The sequence below is a fragment of the Tasmannia lanceolata genome, unplaced genomic scaffold (assembly GCF_043159265.1).
Source record: "Tasmannia lanceolata isolate RefF3 unplaced genomic scaffold, GAP_Taslan_0.1 ptg000002l, whole genome shotgun sequence".
NCBI lineage: Eukaryota > Viridiplantae > Streptophyta > Magnoliopsida > Canellales > Winteraceae > Tasmannia > Tasmannia lanceolata.
The window spans coordinates 26,983,541-27,006,922 of NW_027518679.1; the positions used below are offsets into that span (position 1 = coordinate 26,983,541).

Sequence of the window (23,382 nt, forward strand, 5' to 3'; positions counted from 1 at the left end):
AGATCACGTACACAATGCAAAATTGGAGCCCAAGAAATGTTGTGTGGAAGAGCTTATTAACAGCCCCTTTGATAGCATTTTTTTTTAATTTTTCCGACACAAAATTTAGGGTTGCAACTCAGGTCGGGTATGCTGGGTTTTCCAAAACCCACCCTAACCGAAAAATTATCTTGGGTTGGGTCTAATTTTTATGAGAAACCCCGTGATTCATAAACCTCAACCCTACCCGTGATAGTTTCTCGGGTTTTATCTTTTAGGCCTTGTTCGTTTCAAATTGTTCCAGCCGATTGCCGACCCATACTGATTATTGGACACAAACAAGGCGGAAACTATTTTTTCATTACCACAAACATGAATCACAACAATGATATCAATATATTAGAAAATAATTCGCCAAGTTATTCAAGAGATATCTAACAAAGTCATTGTACACATATACGAGTTAAACCTGAGCCAGGCGACCTATGATTTCTAAACCTGACCCAGGTTATTTTAAGTAAGATCCTAAAGACTAGAAGGGTATTATCGTAATTTAGGATAAAGACAAAAATTCCGGAGAGAAACTCGTGGTGGTCCACGTTTTTTGTTCTTCTCTCCCCGAAATAAAAAACCAAACCCCTCTCTGTCCATCCACCGAAAATCCCCTCTCCTCCTTCTGTCTTCTAAAAAAACCATAACCCTAGAAAAAACCCATCACAATCCCTCTCTCTCTCTCTCTCTTTTTCCGATGGCCGATATCCACCGGTCGGGATTTCGGAGCTACGCCGGAGGTGACCGGAAGTTAGAGATTGTGAACGGGAAGGCTTTCAGTGCAAATCAGATCTATGTATCTGAACCCAGTAGATCGAATCCGGACCCACCACGAGCTCGGACTAAGGCCAATAAGGCTGTGTCTTCGTCTTCGAAATCATGGAGTTTTAATGATCCAGAAATGAAGAGAAGAAAGAGGGTTGCTAGTTATAAGATTTATGCTGTTGAAGGGAAGGTGAAAGCGTCTTTTAGGAAGAGTTTTTGTTGGATTAAAGATAAATGTTCTTACATTGTTCATGGCTGGTGAGAGAGAAAGAGAAGAGAGGAAGAGGAGAAGAGAAATATTCGTTGACGAAAATGCCCTTGGAGGGGAAGTTTTTATCTTTTTTTCTTTATTTTGATAATTCTTCCTATTATTGGATGTTGAAATATTGACCTTGGAATCAGGGTGTCTTGGTATTTGTTGTCATTTATAGGGATATTTTGGTATTTTTCTGAAATATTATAGTTTCAATTTGTCTATGATCTAAGATAATTATAAGAATTTAAGGGCTTTTTTCAATCTTTTTTGGTATCTGTATTCATTTAATTTCGAGGGCTAATTTCGTCTTCGTAGAATTTAAGTGACCACTTGGGAGCAATTTTGGGTTGGGTCGGATTGAGCTTTGGCCAAAAAAATGAATTGGAATCAACCCGAACCCGACCGGATATTAAGGTAAAAGCTCAACCTGAGTTCCGAAAAATCGACCAGAGTTGCACCCCTGCTAAAATCAAGTCAATCATCTAACCGATTGTGCATCCAAATCTGGTTAATGGACTCAAAATTGAATTTGGACTCGGCAATCGTTCTAACAATCTAAAAAAAAAAAAAAAAAAAACGGGGCCAAAGAATTTGAATCCAATAATTGGTTTTGGAGTCGCAATCCGTTGTCAAAATCTAGAATGAAGATGGCCTTAATTTTGAGCTCAATAATCAGTTCTCGAACAGGGCCCCTTTTAAATTGGGACAACTGGTTGTGGGCCCCAAACTGTTAATTAGACTCAAAATTACATAAATTTGAGTCCAATAAACGGTTTGGGGCCTACAACCAGTTGCCACAACCTAAAACAAACAAGGCCTTAGCGATAGGGGTGCAACATGGGTCAGGTTTAGAAATCATAGAAATCATAGGCCTTAGCGATAGGGGTGCTATGTTTGGTTGCATGTTTTGGAGGGATTGTAGGAGTTTCAAATGCATGAGATCTCCTGGAGATCTCCCCAAAGCATGTTTGGTTGTCATTTACAACTTTGACCACTAGACAACTTCTAGACATCATTATTGGTTTTTATCCTAGGTGGTGCCTACGTGGCAGAAATGGTCCCCCTCCTTAATCTTCTCCCTTTTTTTCACCAAAATGGAGAAATTTGTTGGGGGAATTAGGAGAAATTCTTCTCTCTCTCTCTCTCTCTCTCTCTCTCTCTCTCTCTCTCTCTCTCTCTCTCTCTCTCTCTTACTTTTCTCTCTCTTCCACCTATATTTTGATAATGACACCCTACATCTTCCGCTAATTTCCTCGCGCAACCAAACACTACTCGCAAATCTCCCTCCTAATATTCTCCCCATCTTCCTCTGTTTGGTTGCCTATTTTTAAGGAGATTGAGGGGAGAACATCTTCTTGAGATTGTTTGGTTGCCTTTTAAGGTCTTTGACCACTAGCGTTGTCGGGCGACGGTCGGGTGATGTGGCACGCTCAAGATCTTCTCTCCAAATTTCTTCAAATCGATGAAATTTTTGGAGAAGATCTTGGGGAGATCTTTTTGCCCTTACCCCAATCCCCCTAATATTTGCAAGACAAACCAAACAATGTTTCTTTCTTCCACCCCTAATCCCCCCGTTGACTGATCTGCTTTAGATCTTCCCTTTAATCCTCCCTTTGACCGCTGAGATATAGATCCCCCAACGAATTACCGGTATCCAAACAGAGTATTTCTTGTCTAATTCTCTTTGACTTATTTTTCTCCTATTCTCCCAGCCATCTACAAGCAACCAAACAGAGCAGGGGTTTGAGGTTGAAAAACCCGACTCAATATGAGTCTCGGTAGGGTTTAAATAAATAAAAAACCCGAAACATGAAACCCGACCCGACTCTTATAGATGTAGTGTGACTTTCTTAAATATCTCTTGAATAACATGGCAACATATTTTTTAATACACTGATATAATTGTTTTCATTAGGCTGATCATGTTTCTGGTGTGAAAAAAAAATAGTTTTATTCTTAAATTTATGCACTTTGATGATATAAATCTAAAGATTTCTTGCGTGAAAATTTGTCGTTTCCTAAATTTTTTGTAATTAGTCATTATCCTACACTAAATAATAAATTCTTGACCTGACCTGAACAAACCCAAGAAACCATCTTGGGGGAGGGTCGGTTTTAGTCTGAGATAATTTCTCAGGTAGGGTAGGGTTCTAGAAAACCCAACCCGCCCGACCCGAGTTGCAGCCCTACTTAGCGGATCTGAAATAGATGACATAGAGAAAAAGAGAAAAAAAAAAGAGGTAATTAGACAATATTACCCATCCAAAATTAGATCACCTGTCCTTTTCCCCCCATTGATGCATTCCATCCATCTGCAAATCATAAAAAATTTAACGGTTGGACTGTTTTGACCATCTATCCATGTAGGAGCTCAACAACAAGCTGCCTAGATCTTGTATAGATGTTCTTCCCACGTATGTAATCCTCATTACCACGTCTACCTACGGGCCGATGATCTGGACCGTCTGTACTGTGGGCCCAACATGAATGAATCCCCTCACCATCAGGGTAAAAGTGTAAACCACTCCTTAACTCTCCTCCTTTCAGGGGCATTCCAGTCATTTCACATAGAAACAAAAACACCCCTATACTGTATACATATATTTGGGGACATGTTATCGGCACTACAGTATTTTGATGAGGGCACTCTCACCTTATTCAAAGTGGGGTATGGCCCGCACCATAGGATCATCCGAACCGTCCATTAGATGGGCCACAGCCTAAATAGGTTGTGCCTCAAAAATAATTTCCATAGGTTGATCCTAACCCTCCGATTTGAATGTTAGAGGGTTGATCCTAACCCTATATAGATCGGAGGGTTAGGATCAATCTATGGAAATAATTTTTGGGCTACAACCTGTTTAGAATGTGGCCCATCTAATGGACGGTTTGGATCATCTTATGGTGCGGGCCAGACCCTACTTTTAATAAAGTGAGGAGTGCCCTCATCAAAATACAGTAGTGCTGATAACATTTCCCATTTGGGGAAATATATTTGACCCCATTTCCATTTTTCTGAAACTTGGGAACAGATTTTCCTGTGTTTTTTTGGGCGCGAAAGGAGATTTTTTTTGGATGGAGGAGGAAGATGACCTAGAATTAGAGAAGGCCCGTCTTCTGAGTTTGGCATCAGATTTTGGATTCGAAGAAGAAGCTTCAAAGCAATGCTTAGATCGTCTCATTCGTCTCTATGGTAACATTACCCTAAAACCCCCCATTCAATCCTCCTCTTCATTTACACCGTAATCTCCAAATATGTGCTTATTTTGTGAAACCCATCTTGAGATTTCCTCTCATTTTCTCTAAAAACCCATTTTTTTTCTTATTTTAGTAGGGTGATTAGCTTGGAATCTGATTTTTGTTTGTTGATTTTTTGCTTCATTTCTGATCACATGGTTTTAAATTTTGAAATATCTCAATTTTTGCGGCTACCGAAATGAAATTCACTTGGATTAGGAAAATTACAAGATTTCGCCCAAATTTTTGGTATTTCGTTAGGACCTGTTTGTTTGAGATTATGACAACTGATTGTGGAGTCCCCAACCGATTGTTGGACCAAAAATTGCACTAAATCTGGATCCAATAATCGGTTGGGACTCCACAATCGGTTGTCATAATCTAAAACAAACAGGCCCTTAATGTTTCGGTTGAAATATGCGAAACAATCAGCTTTTCATATATATATATATATATATATATATATATATATATATATATATATATATATAGAGAGAGAGAGAGAGAGAGAGAGAGAGAGAGAGAGAGAGAGAGGAAAATGATTGTGCGCTCGACCGCACCAAGCTTAGGTGCGGTCGAGGGCCCAAAACACATGGGTCCCACATTGTTAGGATGGTCCAAAGCATTCATTTGCATGGCCCCATCATAGAAATAAGGTGTGTACAAAAAATCAGCTCCATAGGATCATCCTAACCCATCCAAAAATGGAGGGCAAAATGGACAGACACCGTTTGCCACAAATCTGCCCATTTTTGCCCTCAACTTTTGGAGGGGTTAGGATGATCCAATGGAGCTGATTTTTTGTACACACCCTATATATGATGGGGCCTTGCAAATGAATGGTTTTGATCACCACAAAAAGTGTGGGACCCATGTGTTTAAGCCCTCGACCGCACCAAAGCCTAGGTGCGGTCAACCGCACACTCCTTTTTCTCATATATATATATATATATATATATATATATATATATATATATATAGAGAGAGAGAGAGAGAGAGAGAGAGAGAGAGAGAGAGAGTAGAGTTCCTAAGGTGTCACCTCATATAGCTTATATGAGGTGGCGCTTAAAAACATAAGGGGCCCCATCTATGTGAGGGCCTATCATATGAATGCTTTGGATCATCCAAACAAAGTGGGCCCCTTATGTTTTTAAGCGCCACCTCATATAAGCTATATGAGGTGACACCTTAGGAACTCTATTCTCATATATATATATATATATATATATATATATATATATATATATATATATATATAAAGTTCTCTACACACTAGCTTAAAATACAGTGGGGGCCCACATTGTTTGGGTGATCCAAGCCATCCATTTTAATGGCCCTCACATAGATAGGGTGTCTACAAAAAATCAGATCCATAGGATCATCCCAACCCTACGATTTGTGGAGGTAAAATGGATGTCTTTAAACCTTCACAAATTAGTCCATTTTTTGCCTCCACAGTTCGAATGGTTAGGATGATCCTATGGATCTGATTTTTTATGGACACCCTATCTATGTGAGGGCCTTAAAAATGAATGGTTTGGATCACCCAAATAATGTGGCCCCCACTATATATATAAGAGTAAAGTTGATGTTCAAATGTCGACATTTTGATAGAAACCCTAACTAAAAATCAACTCCACTCGCTGAAAAGAGAAGAACAATGAGATTTCTTTAAGATATTTCGAAAAAACAATGAGGGGCCGTTTGGATACGCGGATTTTAGAATCCGGGATTTCTTCAAAATTGTAGCTAAGAGACAAGAGAAGAAGCGGTCCAGCCGTTGTTTTTGACTTCTCGCCTTTCTTTCTGCAGCAAGAGAGTAACAGATCCTCCCATATTTCCAGGTTTTAGAAATCTCAGGATGCAGGAGAGATTTTTAAAACCTGAATTTCTCACTTAAAATCCAAGAAGCGCTGTCAGGACAGCATATTGCTGCTTGATCATGAGCCCTCTTTTACACTGTTTTCAATCTAAAATCGGCATATCCAAAGTAAAAAGAAAGACCACTTTTTTTTCTTTATCTTACAAGATTTAGGCCAAAATTTCGTTTTGCTAAGGATCAAAACCGAAACCGAAACTGAAATTTAAAACTTTGTTCTGATGTATATTTTTTTTTTGTATGCAGGAGAAGATGGAAGAGATTTTATTACTGTTGAGTATTGCGGTGATGATTATCTTGCAGCATTGGCTGACTCCATGCAGGATGAAGAGGACTGGGATGATTTACAAGCCATGGAATCTGAAGCCTGTGGAGCTTTAAATAAAATATTAGGAGAAGACATTCCAAATGATCAAGAAACATATAATGGAGATGCTTTTGGAATTTATGTCAACGATAAAAATGGTTCACTTGAGCCTCTAGTTCAAAAACATTTTGAGAGGCTAGATTCTTCGATTGATGGTGAAGACTTCGATTTTAGGACAGCAAACCAACATATTGGTTTTAATCCTTCATTTTCTCTTGATGGCAATAGAAGCCAAGTCATTTCTCGAAATTCCGTTAAACATCCTTCAAAATTCACTGTAAGCAATTCTTCTTGAAAAAGTTACTGCCATTACTGCTATCAGTCTGTTTATAGGCAGCATGTTGATATTAGTTCATAGTGATGGTTAAGCAGCCGGGGTAGCTATGTTTTTGAACTTGTAGTAATTAAAATGAAAATTTTAAACTTTTTCTTTTGATATTTTATTATGTTGGATTTTTATATGCCAACTGTCTTTCCTTTCCCTTCTAATGGTTCAGCGGTAGTCGTTCTGAATTTTATCATTTCTTGTTTGATTTGAAATGTCGATTGGTCCTTAATGTCTCTTAATGTGATGTGTTTTGTAATCGTGGATTGTTCCTTAGGCCGTGTTTGGCAGCCAGGATTTTTTTTTTCATGATAAATCGGTGTCTCCAAGTGGTGAGAGAGGGGTAGGCCAGTGGGATAAGGACAGAGATTTGAGAGGGCACAATTGAGATGAGCCTGAGAAGTGACTAAAAATCAGGAAAAGTTGATCCTATGTTGAGTAGAGTTTCATGCTTCCTGATTTTTAACCACTTCTCATCACTTGGAGACACTAGTTTCCTGATTTTTAGCCACTTCGCCCTCATCTCCACTTGGAGGCGCCAATTTATAATGAAGAAAAAAAACTCTTGGTAGCCAAATATGCCCTTGATGTTTCTACTAAGCGACTAGGTTGTCTTGAGAATTCATGGTGGACAACCATTTCTGAGCTTTCAATCCTTGGGTCCTTTATGATTTCTGTTACTGTTGTCTAAGCTTTTGCTTGTTGAAATCTTGAAGGGTCAAGAGAGCATCATTACACAAGAATCCGTTCCGTCATTTTCCAACAGGAAGACAGGTCCAAGCACATTAACTGGTGAACATGAAACTCTAGAGTATGAAGAATTGCAGGCTCTGGATGATGTTGAATTTGCAAATGTTGTAATATTCGGTAATAGAACGTTTCGGCCTCTTCAACATCAGGCATGTAAAGCGGCTATGGCTAATAGAGATTGCTTTATTCTTATGCCCACAGGTGGTGGTAAAAGTCTTTGTTACCAGGTAATGCACTTCTGTTCTGTTGTATGGAGTATGGAATTATTCCATCACTCGTGTCAACTAGTCTAAGCAAAACCATGCTTTCAAACAATCTATCTTATAAATGAGCATGTTCTTGGGAACCCAGTTAATTGATATTGGCACTTTGAGTCAATTGCAATTTAGTTCCATAAAACAGGGGATGAGTCACTCATTCTTCATATAGATTCAGTATTTTTTATTGCTAAAAAGAGTTATTGATCAGCTATTTATACATACTGAGTTTCATCTCACATGTTTCAACAATTAATATTAGTATACAACCCAATCTACCATAGAAAGACTTGGTGTTCTGGTTTGTCTTTGTCAATCAAATGGGACTTGCATTCTTTCACTAGACACAGGGCTAGTCAAATGTTTGTCATATGGGTTCAACCTTTTTATTTACGTTGAAAGATCTATTGCTCAGCTTACTACCAGCTCACATTTGACAAAACCTAATTACATATTGACTTCAGCAGAAGAACCTAATTAGCAAAATTAGCTGTTTTAGAGAAAAAAATGATTTTTTTCAATACTTATTTTTAAGGTATAAGACCCACCTATAATATAAAATCAAAGGAAAGACTATATCCCCTTTTGCAATGGCAAGATCACTGTTAAGTAGTATATTGTATCATGTGTATATGTGGTAGGGGTAATTTAATAATTTAACCCAACTGAGGGTACACTAGGTAACTCATTTATTATTTCCTTGCATATGTTATTGTAGTTCTCTGTTGTAAGTTTGCCAAGAATACATATCTTTCACTGTCACAAAGTTTTTAGAATTAACAGTTGTCTGAGTGTCATTTTAGTGCTTAGCTTATTGCTACTTTCTCTTTCTTTTGTCTGTTATCTACAGCTCCCTGCAACTCTCCATCCTGGTGTTACTGTTGTTGTAAGCCCTCTACTTTCTCTTATTCAAGATCAGATTATCACACTGAACCTCAAGTTTGGAATACCAGCGACATTTTTGAATTCTCAACAAACTGCTTCCCAAGCATCGGCAGTCATGCAAGAGCTAAGGCAAGGATCTTATCACACTTTGATGCATGATATCTTCTGTTTTTCTTTATTTTTTCTCAATGAACATTTAATATATTAATAAAACAGAAAAAAGCCCAAAGCCATATATATGCTATATAAAGTGAAAAAGACCGAGACGACAAAATACCTCTACATACAAAACGCAGGGAGACTGCACCCAACACAAAAAAAGAACAAAAAAATCTAAGCTATTACAAGATACCCAAAATGTGCTAATTTGTCCGCTAGACTATTTTCTTCCCAGTGGATTTGAGTGAAATTGCACCCAAACAAGCAGCAAATGGTATCCTTTATTTCAACAAAGACATGACAAAACTGTAGATCTCAGTTCATGCAAGAACCAAGTGTCCCTTGATCTTTGACGTTCAAAAACTTGGAGAAAAATTACTTTAGTTCTATTCGGTTGAATAACACAGAGAAAGAAAATAATACCAGATGCCATTGGCTTGAACGGTTTGGTGATGCTGATTCAACGTTTTCCCTTTGTCAGATTCTCTTTGCTCCACGGCAAAACGGCGAAGGGAACCGACCACTATCTTTCAAGATTTTGGTGGATTATCAGAAGAAACTCAAGAGAGAAAGGCAACTTGAATAACCGTGTGCAAACAGCATCCTTAATAGGGTATTTATAGAGAAATTTCAAGAGTTGTTTGACTCACCATCAAGCCCAGACGATCAACGTCAATTCCCTTACTTGTAGGTTCACAAAACCATAAGATAAGATGAAAGATATGAAATAAACCTTTTCTCTCTTTCTAGAAGCTATAGGTTGTTTTACCAATATAAACCACTTCCAAGGCTCCTATGGCTAGGATTTTATCCTAACAAAAACCTCCAGAGGATTCATAGTCTTGAGTGATATAATGACATTGAGAACATCTCCTTCAATCCATATTTTTTGAAAATTGCAATGCACCACAATCTTTAGCACCTTCCATATTTCCATGACCTTAGCCTCAATAGCATGACTTTCCATCAGGACCTGCAAAAGCAAGAAAGCCAGTGTGTCTAACTACAACATTGTTTTCGATAGACTTTCTTACTCCCGTCAAAATTGATCTTGAGCCACTCATGGAGAGGGGTGCACCAGGAGTCAAGGGGGTGGGAGGGAGGCACATAGTCCTCCCACTTGTTTGTAGCGTCTTGCAGGTTGATGCCTTAGAAATGTTTTGATTTGGATGAGTGATCTGACACTTCAATAATAATTGGACCGAGTAGCTGACCTATACTTTTTTTCCATTAAACATTGATGTGGGAATTAGGGTAGGAGAGGAATCTTGGTCCCAAGAAGGTTTTTGGTGTAATAGCAGCATTGTATCCTAAGGTTGTAGCTTTTCTATGATAGATGTCTGCTTGATATCCAGTTTATTTAAAGATGCTTCTATAACAGTTTCGTTAGATGATGATGTTAAGGTAAACCTGGAAACAACTATATTTTCCAACTCTTGTGGGTATTAGACATGGAACGACTATTTCTCAAACCTTGAGGACTTGCATAATCTGGGAAAGGGACTTGTTAGTGATTAGTTTCCCCAAATTAGATCCATTAGTCTGTTAAGAGGTTAGACTAGATGCCATTAAATGAGGGGAAAAGAGGAGCAAGAAATGTAAGTACATGAACTATAACAGTAGAGAATTGTCAAAACATTCCTATCTATTTTTTCTTTACAATATCTAACAGCCTTCATGTATCATTTCATTTATTGGTTGATTAGTATGCCTTGCATCTTGCATTTTCAATCTCTTTGTTAGCTATTGCGATAAATTTTAATCTTACAAAAGCATGATGAAAATCGTTTAATTGGAATGCTAGAAAATTATGAACAATTTGGGCCATATTAGTTTGATCACCAAATTAATTTCAATTAAATTTTTTATTCTTTCTCTGTTTAGAAAAAGCAAACCATCATGCAAACTCTTGTATGTCACCCCCGAAAGGATTGCTGGAAACCTATCATTTTTGGAGATCTTAAAATCCTTGCACCGGAAGGTGAGTGTGAATTTATATTTAAACCTGGCAGACTCTTGTACACTGTTACATTTGATGAACTTGCAATTCTATCTAGAGGAAACAATACTGAAGAGTAGCTAATTGTTATCGCATCACAGGGGCTACTAGCAGGATTTATCATTGATGAAGCACATTGTGTAAGGTATGTCTACATTTGGTACAAGTTATAATGCAATGTTGTTGACATGGTTTTAAAACTTGGCTTCGGTTTCTGTTTTAGACTCAGCCAAAACTGAAATTTTGGCCAAAATTCGGTAAAAAAAAATGAAATTTCAGTTTTTTGTAAGGAAATTTCGGCCAGCCAAAATCTTGGAAAAAAAAAAAAAACATTTTAACAAAATTTCGGCAGAAATTTCAGCCGAAATTTGGTAAATTTCGGATTTGGCTCATTCCAGTTTCGGTCTTGACCCGATTTTGGTCGAAATTTAAAACCATGGTTCCTTGTAGGATTCATGCATATTTAAGAACTAAGGATTAACAATTAATCTGGTAAAGCCCTGTTTATTTACTTCAGCTGGCTCTTTTTTGCTTCCCAGCCAATGGGGTCATGATTTTCGTCCTGACTATAGAGGCCTAGGGTGCCTTAAGCAGAATTTTCCAGAAGTTCCTATAATGGCTTTAACTGCCACTGCAACTGAGCCTGTACGAAAGGTAGATGTGCTATGGTGATAGCTTTTCTCTGTGGGTTTTCTTGGCATGTTGACAATCCTAAATTTGATGAATTTTATGCAGGACATATTAAACGCCTTAAGAATCCCACATGCTATTGTTCTTGAAACAAGCTTTGATAGACCAAACCTAAAATATGAAGTGATTTCTAAAAGCAAGGATTCATTAAAGCAGCTCGGGCAACTACTAAAAGATCGTTTTCAGAATATGTGTGGAATTGTTTACTGTCTTTCGAAAAGTGAGTGTCTGGATGTCTCCACTTACATGAACGAAAAGTGTAAGATGAAGACCGCATATTATCACGCTGGTTTAGCGGCTCGCCAGAGGGTTGCTGTTCAAAAGAAATGGCATACTGGAGAGGTCCATGTTGTGTGTGCTACTATCGCTTTTGGAATGGGGATAGACAAATGTGATGTTGTGAGTCCCAACTATACATGAAAAGTTTCCCCAATTATGAATTTTTGTTGTTTTCCTTTGAGTTGTATTTCTAATATTATCAAATGTTTATCTTTTCAGCGTTTTGTTGTCCACAACACGCTGTCCAAATCGATTGAAAGTTATTACCAAGAATCGGGTAGGGCAGGGAGAGATAATCTTCCAGCAACATGCATTGCTCTGTATCAGAAAAAAGATTTCAGTCGGGTAGTATGCATGTTACGGAGTGGACAAGGTTGTAAAAGTGAAAGCTTTAAGACGGCCATGGTTCAAGCAAGGAAAATGCAACAGTATTGCGAACTAAAGGCATGTTGTTTTCTCTCTTTATGATTGCAGGTACTATTAGCTATAACAAGAAAACAGCATTTGCTTATGCACAAACATGATGCAAGCAAAAATATTTGTTCTTCATTTTTGAAATAGATAACTTTATTGATTATCAGTAGCCATATAATCGGATGAAAGGGACACAAGTGATCCTCCACTAGATGAAGTGCCAGATGTTAAGACTAAAAATGATACAACAGCTCCCAATATCACCACCTGAGGCACCTGAGCGAGAGTCGTTGAACCTCTTCCATAAGATGTATCTTCACTCCGCCTTTTGCTATCTCATCCGCCTTTTCATTTGCTGGCCTGTAAGTGTTCAAAAAGCGATGCTGAAAAGCCTTGCAACAGTCCCAAATGTCTGAAATGATATTTGCGAGTTTGTAAGGGCCTGGGGCTGCTCTACTTGCCCAAGCTATAATGTTGGAAGAGTCTCCCTCCACTATCAATGGGCCGGGTTGATGAGCTACAAACCATTAAGATCGTGCAATAGGGCTTTCGCTCATGCCTCGTTGGACTCACATATCCCATCCAAAATGGAATGTGTGAATAGGATGTTGCCCTCTGCATCTGCATCTCAGATGAGCCCTCCAATAGCTGTCGGGCCTGCTTTACCTTTAGTGCTTCCATCTAAGTTGAACTTGAGCCAACCGCTACGGGGCAGCTTCCAAAAGGGGTTCAGGCAGGGTTTGACTCTGTTCTCCCGAATTATCGCCTGCTTGTTTCTCAATATATCAGCCGCTGAGTATGTTGCCAAGTGATCACCTGTTTTTGTCTAAGCTATGGGATCTATCTTAATCTCCTATATGATTATGCCGATGCCTTTTCCTTTGTCTTCAAAGATTCTCTTGTTTCTCTCTTGCCAAATATGCCATAAAGTAGCAAACGGTTCCAGGCTCCAAAGGGGTTGAGCCGTCTCACCGAAAGGGGGACTGGGCCAAAAAAAGCAGGGTTCTTGCTATGGATATGTGGAAAACCCCAGAGAAACCAAAGCTCCTGATAATTGCCTGATGAGAGGGGATACAGGAGGACGTGATTCACGGATTCTTCTGCCGCCTTGCTAAGGATGTACCTGCTAACAATAGATACCTTGCACTTCTTGAGGCAGTCACATGTGTTTATCCACCTATGAGCTACTGTCCAAGCGAAATCTGCCACCTGATGAGGGGCCAGTGATCGCCAAATGATGGAATATTTAGACTCCAAACCATCGCTGCGCACCAACCTGCGAAAGAAAGATCAGATAGAGAAACTGCCAGAGGTGTCAGTGGCACAAATACTACAATCCTGACATGCTGGAGAGCAATATTAGGACCCAATGAGAGATAAAAGTTAGGCTAGTCTGACTACCTCCTGATCCTTAAGGTCCCATCTGAGTCTGATTATCTAATCTATCCCTCTCAAGTCTCATCCCTTTTGCTATCTATGTAATCGCAAACTCGAGCTTCTCTGTCATACGCTAACCTATTGAGGTTAGGGAAAGCAAGGCTGTGAATTCTCTAACAAGAGGTCCATCCAAAAATGAGTCTTCTCCCCTCTTCCTACTGATATTCCAACACATGGATTGAAGAAACGTCTGGCGCCGCAGATAGATTTACATCCACCAGAGCTTTTGCCTGCACCAGGATCCCTGCAGTCCCAATATATGTGCTTTTATTACAAGTGTTTGTGAAGTAACTTTGGTGCTTTTATTACAAGTGTTTATGAACTACGAGAAGAAACATTTGTGCTTTTATTACAAGTGTTTATGAACTACGAGAAGAAACATTTGTGCTTTTATTACAAGTGTTTATGAAGTAAAAATCTAGGCAACAAGATTCAAGAGCTTAAATTTATGAATTCGCTACCCAACCAATCCTTAAGATGATCTTCATGACCAACCTTGGGTCCCACATAGCATATATTTGTGATCAAAACCATTGATTTGGTGAATCTCCGATTCTCCATGAGGCAACTCACATAATCCTGGTCCCATGCCACATGCACACCCTATTTGTGCATTCAGATTCTCGAACCCAAGAAGGGCCTAGTAACTTATTGAAAATAAATTGCTATTCACTTGGCAACTAATCATGGAGGATATTTTATATGCTGAATTCTTCATGATTATTTATAAGAAGTAAATGCATCTATCCTGTTAAGAAACAAATACATCTATGTGCATCATGCATCACCCATATAATTTACTAACTGGAAAGATAGGGCAGCCCAGTGCACGAGGCTCCCGCCATTGCGGGGTCTGGGGAGGGCTAGATGTAAGCAGCCTTACCCCTGCTTTGCAGAGAGAGTGTTTCCGTGACTAACTGGAAAAAAACAAAACGTAAAAACATCCTTAAACTAAATTAGCAGGCAAATACAGTATATTTCTTAGTTTATATCCATTAATTTCTAGTTTATATCCATTAATTTCTGAATTCTAATGGAGTAACTGAAATGCCCATTAGTTTATCTGTTAGAAAGGATCTGGAACTCTGCAGATCTCACCAACCGAGAGTTGTACCAGGCTATGAGATCATGTTCCTTCTCTCCCTTAACTTGAATTGCATGTTATCATCTTGTTGACTATCTGTTGGTTTTTCAGGCTGAATGTCGGAGGCAAACACTTCTCGAACATTTTGGAGAGCACTTTGAGAGACAGCATTGTATGAATGGTTCCAGTCCTTGTGACAACTGCCTTGGGATGTCCCATAGTTGCCAGAATGGGAAGCGAGTGCAAGAAGTGATGAGGGAAGCGAAAACAGGAGGTGAAGGGTCTAGAAAAGGGAGAATGCAGGAAGCAAAAAGTTCCACAAAAAATAAAGAGAAAATGTGTGGGAAGCGTCATCGAAAGTCAACATGAAGTATGTAATAAGCCTTTGTTGGCAGAGAACATAGAGATGAGTCTAACAGCACGCCAGCGAGGAAGGGTTAATATGAGTTCGCGTTACATGTAGTAAAGGCCCTCGCGATTGATTAGAATTACAAGTTATATGGGATGTCCAAATGAGCTGGGGCATGGTGCATGATGTTCACCTTCCTCTGAAAAGGAACTACAGATCCAAATTGAGCTGTAACGGGTTTGATCGACACCTCTATCCACTGTATATCTTATATTTATGGTGAAGGAAATTTGAAAACTTGCACTTTCCAATTTTGGAGTGAATTGTAAGTCAATCAGAAGGTGGAACTTCATGCCATATTTTTAATCAGAAAGTTACTTTGTATTGTGTTCTTATCCTTGGTATCCTTTTGTTAACAAAAACTACCTTCAATTGTTAAAAGAAATGCAACAGTTTTTAAATGTGTTGTGTCATGTTCCTTTGGGGATTGGTGTGGAGTTTTGGCTGCTATGAAGGGCATTAGTTGCAAGTCCCTGTGGGGTTTGCAAATTACAAGTCAAGAAACAGGTGAGGAATTCAAAGACTTTAAAACCCTCTTTTGATTTAATCTTTTTGCAAATGGGAGATTAAGGCCTCACCATTAAAACCTTATTTGCAAATAATCATATTTAACTTCAAAACCATATAAGATTATGTGCAAATAATTTTTAGGGCTTCCTTTGATACCACTAAATTTGGCCAAATTCTCAAATAAGATTGTTTTAAATTAGTCTTATAAGTAAATGGGAATTAAACCCACTTTGGAAACCATTTATTTTTAACCTGGAACTTGACTCCAGACATGGAAGGAATTAACTACCGAATTTATAAAATTTATGGATATGCTAGACAACTTTGTGGAAAGCCATTTCACGGCTCTATTTTGCAGGAGAGAACAGCCACCTCAGATTAATTAAATGAATAAGACAAGAGCTGCTAAAAAGTGAGTCTATGTGGCTGTTCTCTCCTGCAAAATTGCCTAGCAAATCCCAAATTATTATAACCATTATTTGCATATCAAATCATATGCAAATATGACCCTGAGGCCAAAATTGCAATTTCAAATTGCAGATTACAGTGTAATTTTTTTTTAAAAAAACACCAATTTGTAATGAAATCGTAATTTAAGTGTACAAACCAATATGTAATTAGCAATTTAAGCGTGCAAAGGCATTTTTAGATAGTTTAGTCGTGAAAGGAAAATGATACGAAGGAATTGCTAGCGTCCATCGCAAAAGGAATTTCGCAGCTGGTCTGTTGCACGTTAGGCCAGCTAGCCACCCCGTGAATGAAGACAACAGCTGTTGTCACCACTCACGAGGTGGCTGGCCTGATGTGCAGCAACAGACCAGCCACAAAAAGCATTTTGCGGACCCTAGCAAATCCCATGATATAAATAAGGGGAGTGATAAATCGACTCCCCAAATTGATAAATCGACTCCCCATGTGTCTTTCTCTCTGCTCTAGGTTAGAGAGAGAAAGAGGAGAGAGATAGACACATGGGGAGTCGATTTATCACTGCCCTATAAATAAATATACATCTGTTTTACTATCATCCCAAACAGTCATGCTAATGTCGAGGGCATTCTTGTCATTACAAACATTTATTAATGTGATAATATTACACAAGTGGAATGGTGTAGAGAGCAGTTAGGGACCTCCCTGAGACAGTCTCTCATCCTAGAAGGTCTTCATCATAAAATTTGTAGATAGGATGAGTTGTAGAAGATATTGCTTCATAAAATTTGGAGAGATTACCATTTTTCTCTCCAACAAGCCCCAATCCTCACCTGATGAAATGAGATTGACGATCGATCCCTCCACCTAATCCGAGATCTCGACGATCCATCTTGCAAATCTCCAAGGATGAGGTGCGCTATTCTTGAACCATCTAATCACGTTTAAGGAATCACCTTCAACCATCATCTTATCTCGAATGTTGTGATCCATCAACAACCTAACTACTTGATGCATGCCACCACTCTCATTTCTGCCTCGTTGGAATCAGCTATCCCAATTGGACCCGAGAACACCCATAACATGACTCATTTCTCATACTCGTAGAAGACCTCCAACCACTGCTTGACCCGAGATTCCCCAAACTTGAGCCAACAAAATTTTGGTAGCGACCGATTTCTCTCTTTTGGCAATAGATGTTGGCTGCCGCTGATGCGGTATTTCTTATAGTGAGAGATAAGTTTTCATTTTGTTTCCAAAAAAAAAATATCGAATGGATCTCTGCACATTTTATATAATTCCCACTGCCTATCGGCTTGCAAACATTCATATCTTGAGTAGTTGTATTTTAGTTAAATTGTTACTATTTTATGAGAAATGATATTTTCATCCCTTTTTCTCGTATTTCCACATTTTTTGTTTGCCTTTTCCTAAATGCGGGAGTATTTCCATCCCCTTCACTTTCTCTTTTCTTGAAAATGTGAAAAGAAAACAAATGGAGGCGGAAATGCTAGGAAAGGGTGTGGGGTATCATTTTTCTTAGAAGGAAAAATTGCCAACGGGGGACTCCATAATACAAGAATTGTGAACTGGGGACACCCTTTTCAAAAATTGTTAAAAAGGGTTGATAACCCACTTTTGAGAGTTTGACAACCCCATTTAGAGGGTTGGTAACCCTCTTTTAGAGACTCGATAACCCCCATTTCATCCCCCTCTAACAATTTTACAAAATTGTGTCCCCCGTTCACAATTCTTGTATTTTGGTGTCACCCATTGGCAATTTTTCCTTCTTAAAATATAGGCTATTGATATTGGAACTACTATGTTTTAATAATTGCACAGAATATTTTCACCCTCTTTTCCATTGTTTCCGCCTTTTTTGTTTGCCTTTTCATTTCCCTTAATAAATATAAGCTACTGATATTAGCACTACAAAGTTTTAATATCACCCTGGTCTTTTTCCAGTATTTCCACCTGTTTTTTTGCCTTTTCCAAAATGTGGCAGTATTTCCATCTCCTTCTGTTTTTCTTTTTCCAAAAAAGTGAAAAGACAAACAAAAGGTGGTGGAAATGCTGGGAAAGGGTGTGGGAATATCATTTGCTTTAATAAATATACGCTATTGATATTGGCACTACTATTTTTAATAATTGCACCATCCCAGCTTGTCTTTTCTGTATTAAATGGATTGTGGGAACTGTAATAACCTTTGTCAGCTATTTAAATGTTAAAAGAACGGATGAGTTAGTGCAATTATTAAAACATCACAGTGCCAATACCAGTAGCTTAAATATATGCATGAGCCCGTTAGTCTTTGTATATTGGGCTAATACACGATTCATAGAATGCACAGTTCTTACAGCTGTTTCCCACCCTTAGTGTTATGCGGATGTCTTGTATTCTGGCATTATACAGGACCCCGACGAACTAATGTGAGTGACTCACATGCTGGTCAAGATGCCAGACTACGTAAATTCTGTGTTCTTGCTTTGTGTGATTGTCTGTCTTGCATCTTTTCTTAATATTTGCTGAACATCGTGTTTGATACTATCTAAGAAGGTATTTCTCGGTTTTCTACAATTAGCATCCATGAAATGGTTTTACATTAAGGAGACACCACCAAAATCATCCATGCATGTTGGTAAAAACCACTCCATTTCCTGAATTTGATTTCTACAATGCTATACAATGAACACTCAAAATTCATTGTACCTAAGAAAAAAAAAATCCAGAGTTCCAGACCAGAAATCTGCTCCTCTTCCTACACAAAGACGAGAAGGGGAAGCAACCTATAGAGACTCATCAGTCATCATAGGGCACAGATAACCGAAATAAATAAATAAATAACAAAAGCCCATACAGTCATACATGATATAACCAAAATAAATAAATAAATAACCATGGAGCAGGTTATTGAAGGGCACCCTCGGCCTACGGTAGAGCATTTCTTCAAGCTGCAGGTTATTGAAGGGCACCCTCGGCCTACGGTAGAGCATTTCTTCAATGTCCAAGATGTACCCATTATTCCCCTTCACTAAAACAAATCCTACAAATTCCCAAAAATGAGATTTATTTCTTAAATCACACACAACTCAAATACCCTCTCCTTCTTTTTTTTTCTCCTTTTCATTCATCTCTCACCTTTACCAAACTAGACCATATATTCGCACGTAAATCAAAACAAAAAAGAAGAAGAAAAAAATGAAAACAAATAAACAAAAACTAGAGAAAGACAATAAAATAAACCCATGTGCATGCATGCACGCATGCATGTAATGATCATCTCTAACGTACGCCTCCAATGTTGATTCCCTTACCGTGTTCCCCTCTGAATCATCTCGTTATAACGGTTAACAGATTCCATTCTCTGGAGCCTCATCTGCTCATAAAATTTCTTTATAAATTCCTCGGCCCTCACGTCGATAGCTTCGTCCCCTCTAGCAACATAGTTGCCGTCATCATCGCTCCCACCGGAAGTATCAAGCGCTTGGAGGTCCTGTGCGGATGCATACCTGTTGAAATGTAAATGATTAAATAACACCAACTCTAATTGCTCAGGTTTTTGGATACCAGAGCTATTGCCTTAGGGCAGGTCCTGACTTCTAAACCTTACAACTCCTTAATATTAAAGATCCACGGCCAAACCTAAAAGAAGGGTCACACGTGCCACGTATACGGCCAACCCAAAAATGAGGGGCCACATGCCCTTATTCTCTAGTGTTTTTCAAAAAGTATGTTCTCAAAACGGATCGTATCAAATATTTCATATTTTCGATGATCATCACTATTTCAGGTATTCGGGGAATCCTCCTTAATAGATGAAATATCCAAACCGTCCATTTGATGGCCACAATGTAAATAGGTTGTGGTCCAAAAACTCATTTCCATAGGATGATTCCAACCCTTCCATCTATAGAGGTTTCCATAATATGCAATTCCTCTGTAGATCAGGAGGCTACTATCATCTTATGGAAATGATTTTTTGGGTACAACCTATTTACATTGTGGCCCAACCCTTCCATCTATAGAGGTTTCATAATATGCAGTTCCTCTATAGATCAGAGGGCTACTACCATCTTATGGAAATGATTTTTTGGGTACAACCTACTTACGTTGTGGCCCATCAAATGGACAGTTTGAATCATCCTATGGTGTGGGCCATACAGTACTTTTTGAAAATACCGGACTATACAGGCTTACACATATAAAATCTCTAACGGCTTAAGGTTTTGGAGTAATTGGTTGTTTCACAATACCGGCTGGTCATTCCGTCTTCTACGTCGAAGCACCTTGGTGGGGACGGAGATGGCGGGACCACGTCGTGGAACGAGTCAACCCGCATGGATCCCGTCGGGATGATCTCCGACGTTGGAGAATTGGGTTCGTGCCGGAGGTGCAAGGGCCGAACTGCACCGACTAGGATTTTGAGGCCCTTTCCGGCTGATTCAACAACATTAGTATGAACGGGCTTCGACTTGTTCGGCCGGTGGCGCATCATTAAAAGGGCGGTGCGTAGTAGGCTCATGCCGCCGCGCTTTTTCGCAGTCTTCTTTATGCTGCCTTCCTTCTCCATGGTAAAGAGAAGGAAGGGGTGTTTGTTTTTTTAGATTGCTCAAAGGTTAAGCAGCGTAGGGGAGGAGAGAAGGGGGTTAGAGATGAAGGAATTTATGTGGAAAGGGTATCTGTAGGGAAGATTAGGTGTGTGGACATGGTTTTAATTAGAAGGACGTGAATGAGATTGTTGTTTGAAAGGCTGGAAGAATATTCTAAAAGCGGTTGACGTTGGAATATTGGAAGATGACCAAACTACCCATGGTCATTAGCTAAAAGCCTAAAACATGATCGCGTATATAACTATACACGAAAACAGTGTATATATTGCACCTGCACCTGCAGCTCAAAAATACAGTGGGGCCCACATTATTTGGGAGATCCGAACAATTCATTTGCTGGGCCCTGACATAGATACGGTGTGCCCAAAAAATATTCCCCATTGGATGATCCTAACCCTCTGATTTGTGGAGTTTTAAAATGGACAGTGCAGTATAGAAACCTAAACGGATTGAAGGGGTAGGAGCATCCTATGTAGAAGATTTTTTGGGCACACCCTCATTAGCGGAGCCAGGAATTTACACTTGGGTGCGTGTGGGTGGTGGGGGGGGGGGGGGGGGGGGCAGGACCCCTCATGCTATATGTGCCTCCGCCTCTGCACACCTTATCTACGTCAGGGTCGAAGAAATTAATGGCTTAGATCACCCAAACAATGTGGGCCCCATTATACTTTTGGGCCGCAAAGCCGTGACCATATAAATTCTCCTTAAAAACTTCCCCTGCACAGATTTGATATGATATTAGAGACGGTTTATACATGGAACACCGGTGTATAGATATATTTCTCCTTCTCTTTGCTTTGAGAGCGTGGGCAGTGTGGTCATTTCCCCTAGCTAAAGCAGTGGCGGTAAAACGTTTTCTTGTCCAGGTGGGTAACTTGTAATTTTTGGTATAAAGACATGGCAAAGATGTTTTTACAACGAGATGAGGGTGTCCATACCATAAGAACAGGCGTAAGGTGTGGTCGAGGGTTTTCCTTGGTGCGGATTTTTCGCACCAAGACAAGGAATTGGTCGTCTTAGCTTCTCTCGCACCGAGGTCGAGGTGGGCCCTACTAACCCATTTTTTGAGATGGGTCCCACTTATAATGTTCGATTATTAAAAGACCATGCCATGCTGCATGCATGTTCATGTGGATGAGTGAGACCATTAACGAATGGTGATGAAATTACAATTTTGTGGGCCCAGTCGGATACCTCAGATTTTGTATTTGGATTTGGAATTGAGTTTTCAGTACAACGTGAATAGATTTGCCAGCTCATGTTGAGGGAGACAGAGAGGGAAGGTGGTAATTTCTGCTGGAGGAAAGAAGTTGAGGATCCAAGAGGGTGAAGAAAACTGCCAGATCTGTGGATTTCCAATTTCTTATTTCCACAACTTATTTGGAAATCTGATTTTTTTCACTGTCAGTCGCTGAGTTGGAAATTCAAGGATTTGATCGGGATCCAAACCTCAACGCAAATAGAGCTGCAAATGTGAGAATTCCAAATCAAAATCTTCTCTGCATCCAAACGGGCCATTAGGGAAATGATTTGTTGTTTCCAAACAAACATCATAAGGGCCAATTTGGTCATAAGAGATAAGGGTAGAATTAGCATTTTATGTGTTATTTTGGCTTACTAGTATGTAAAAAATGCTAAAAGAAAGTCACTTTTATGCAATTTCTTAATAGACTCTCATTGGGTCCCACGTCTATCTTGTTTACATAAGTCACCTCGTGATTTTTTACGAGATCAACGATCATAAGTTCATATACATGTCCCCCATGTGGCACTCAAAAGTTGGCTTTTAGCATTAATCGGGAAAGTGACTTTCTGCCTAATCTTTCTCTTTCAACAAATATAAATACTAGGGGTGAAACTTGGGCTGGATTCAACCTGATTTCGGCTCGGGTTGGTTGGTAAGTTCTCAGGTTGGGTTGGGTTGGGTTAGAGTTTGGAAAATCCAGCCCGATTTAATTATTTTGTAGGGCTAGGGTTGATGCCTTGGCAACCAGACCCGACCCCTTCCCTAATTATCATAAATATATTGTGGTACAAAATCGTATTATTTTTTTTAAACCCTAGCCAACCCGATTCTAATCGGACCGATTTGGAAATTTGGGTTCGGTTATGGTTGAGAGATTTAAAGTTGGGTTGGGTTAGGGTTACTCTCCTCGACCCGAGGCTCTGCTTGGGTTGGTTTGGGTTTTGGTTGGCCTCGACCCGACCCAGCCAGGTTTGAGTTGCACCCCTACTCTAATCATCTAGATACATTGAGTGCATAATGGCTGCAAATTGGTTGCTTGAAACATATGGAAAATCACACAACCCTACTGGCTTCAACAGTAACAAGGTGTGTAATGGGGCCCTCTTCTTAACATCATGGTGTTGTCATGGCATTTTTGTGAGAAAAAAGATGGTGTCTAGCTGTCCACTGCTTGGTAGTTTCTTGGGCTTTTCAGGGCCCACTTCAACGGTGGAACCCACTTGACAAGGGAATGGATGGATGTGTGGGCCCGCTTCAGCCTGATTAGTTTTCAAAATGCTTTATTAAAGCATTAATGATCTAAAAATAGCTTAAAGGTGACATTCAACAATCATTCTCCACACTGCTTTTGCACTTAAAAAAGGGTG

General features: G+C 39.3%; 3 protein-coding genes across 3 annotated transcripts; 2 read left to right on the top strand and 1 right to left on the bottom strand.

Annotated features, from left to right (window-relative positions):
* The first annotated feature begins 727 nt into the window (after window positions 1-727).
* Window positions 728-1,057, top strand: LOC143890109 (uncharacterized). The gene has a single exon (XM_077394672.1). It carries the CDS (start codon window positions 728-730, stop codon window positions 1,055-1,057), a length of 330 nt encoding a protein of 109 aa, XP_077250787.1.
* A 2,995-nt stretch (window positions 1,058-4,052) lies between these two features.
* On the top strand, window positions 4,053-15,557 carry RECQI1 (RECQ helicase l1). Its single transcript, XM_077359547.1, has 10 exons — window positions 4,053-4,244; window positions 6,414-6,811; window positions 7,576-7,836; window positions 8,717-8,880; window positions 10,795-10,891; window positions 11,011-11,054; window positions 11,449-11,563; window positions 11,645-11,998; window positions 12,098-12,322; window positions 14,925-15,557. The coding sequence occupies exons 1-10, from the start codon at window positions 4,127-4,129 to the stop codon at window positions 15,180-15,182; spliced, it is 2,034 nt and encodes a 677-aa protein (XP_077215662.1). The 5' UTR covers window positions 4,053-4,126; the 3' UTR covers window positions 15,183-15,557.
* Window positions 15,558-18,979: 3,422 nt separating this feature from the next.
* On the bottom strand, window positions 18,980-20,869 carry LOC143883329 (uncharacterized). The gene is made up of 2 exons (XM_077386681.1): window positions 20,413-20,869; window positions 18,980-19,668 (listed from the first exon to the last, which is right to left on the bottom strand). Exons 1-2 carry the CDS (start codon window positions 20,727-20,729, stop codon window positions 19,470-19,472), a joined length of 516 nt encoding a protein of 171 aa, XP_077242796.1. The 5' UTR covers window positions 20,730-20,869; the 3' UTR covers window positions 18,980-19,469.
* Window positions 20,870-23,382: the final 2,513 nt, after the last annotated feature.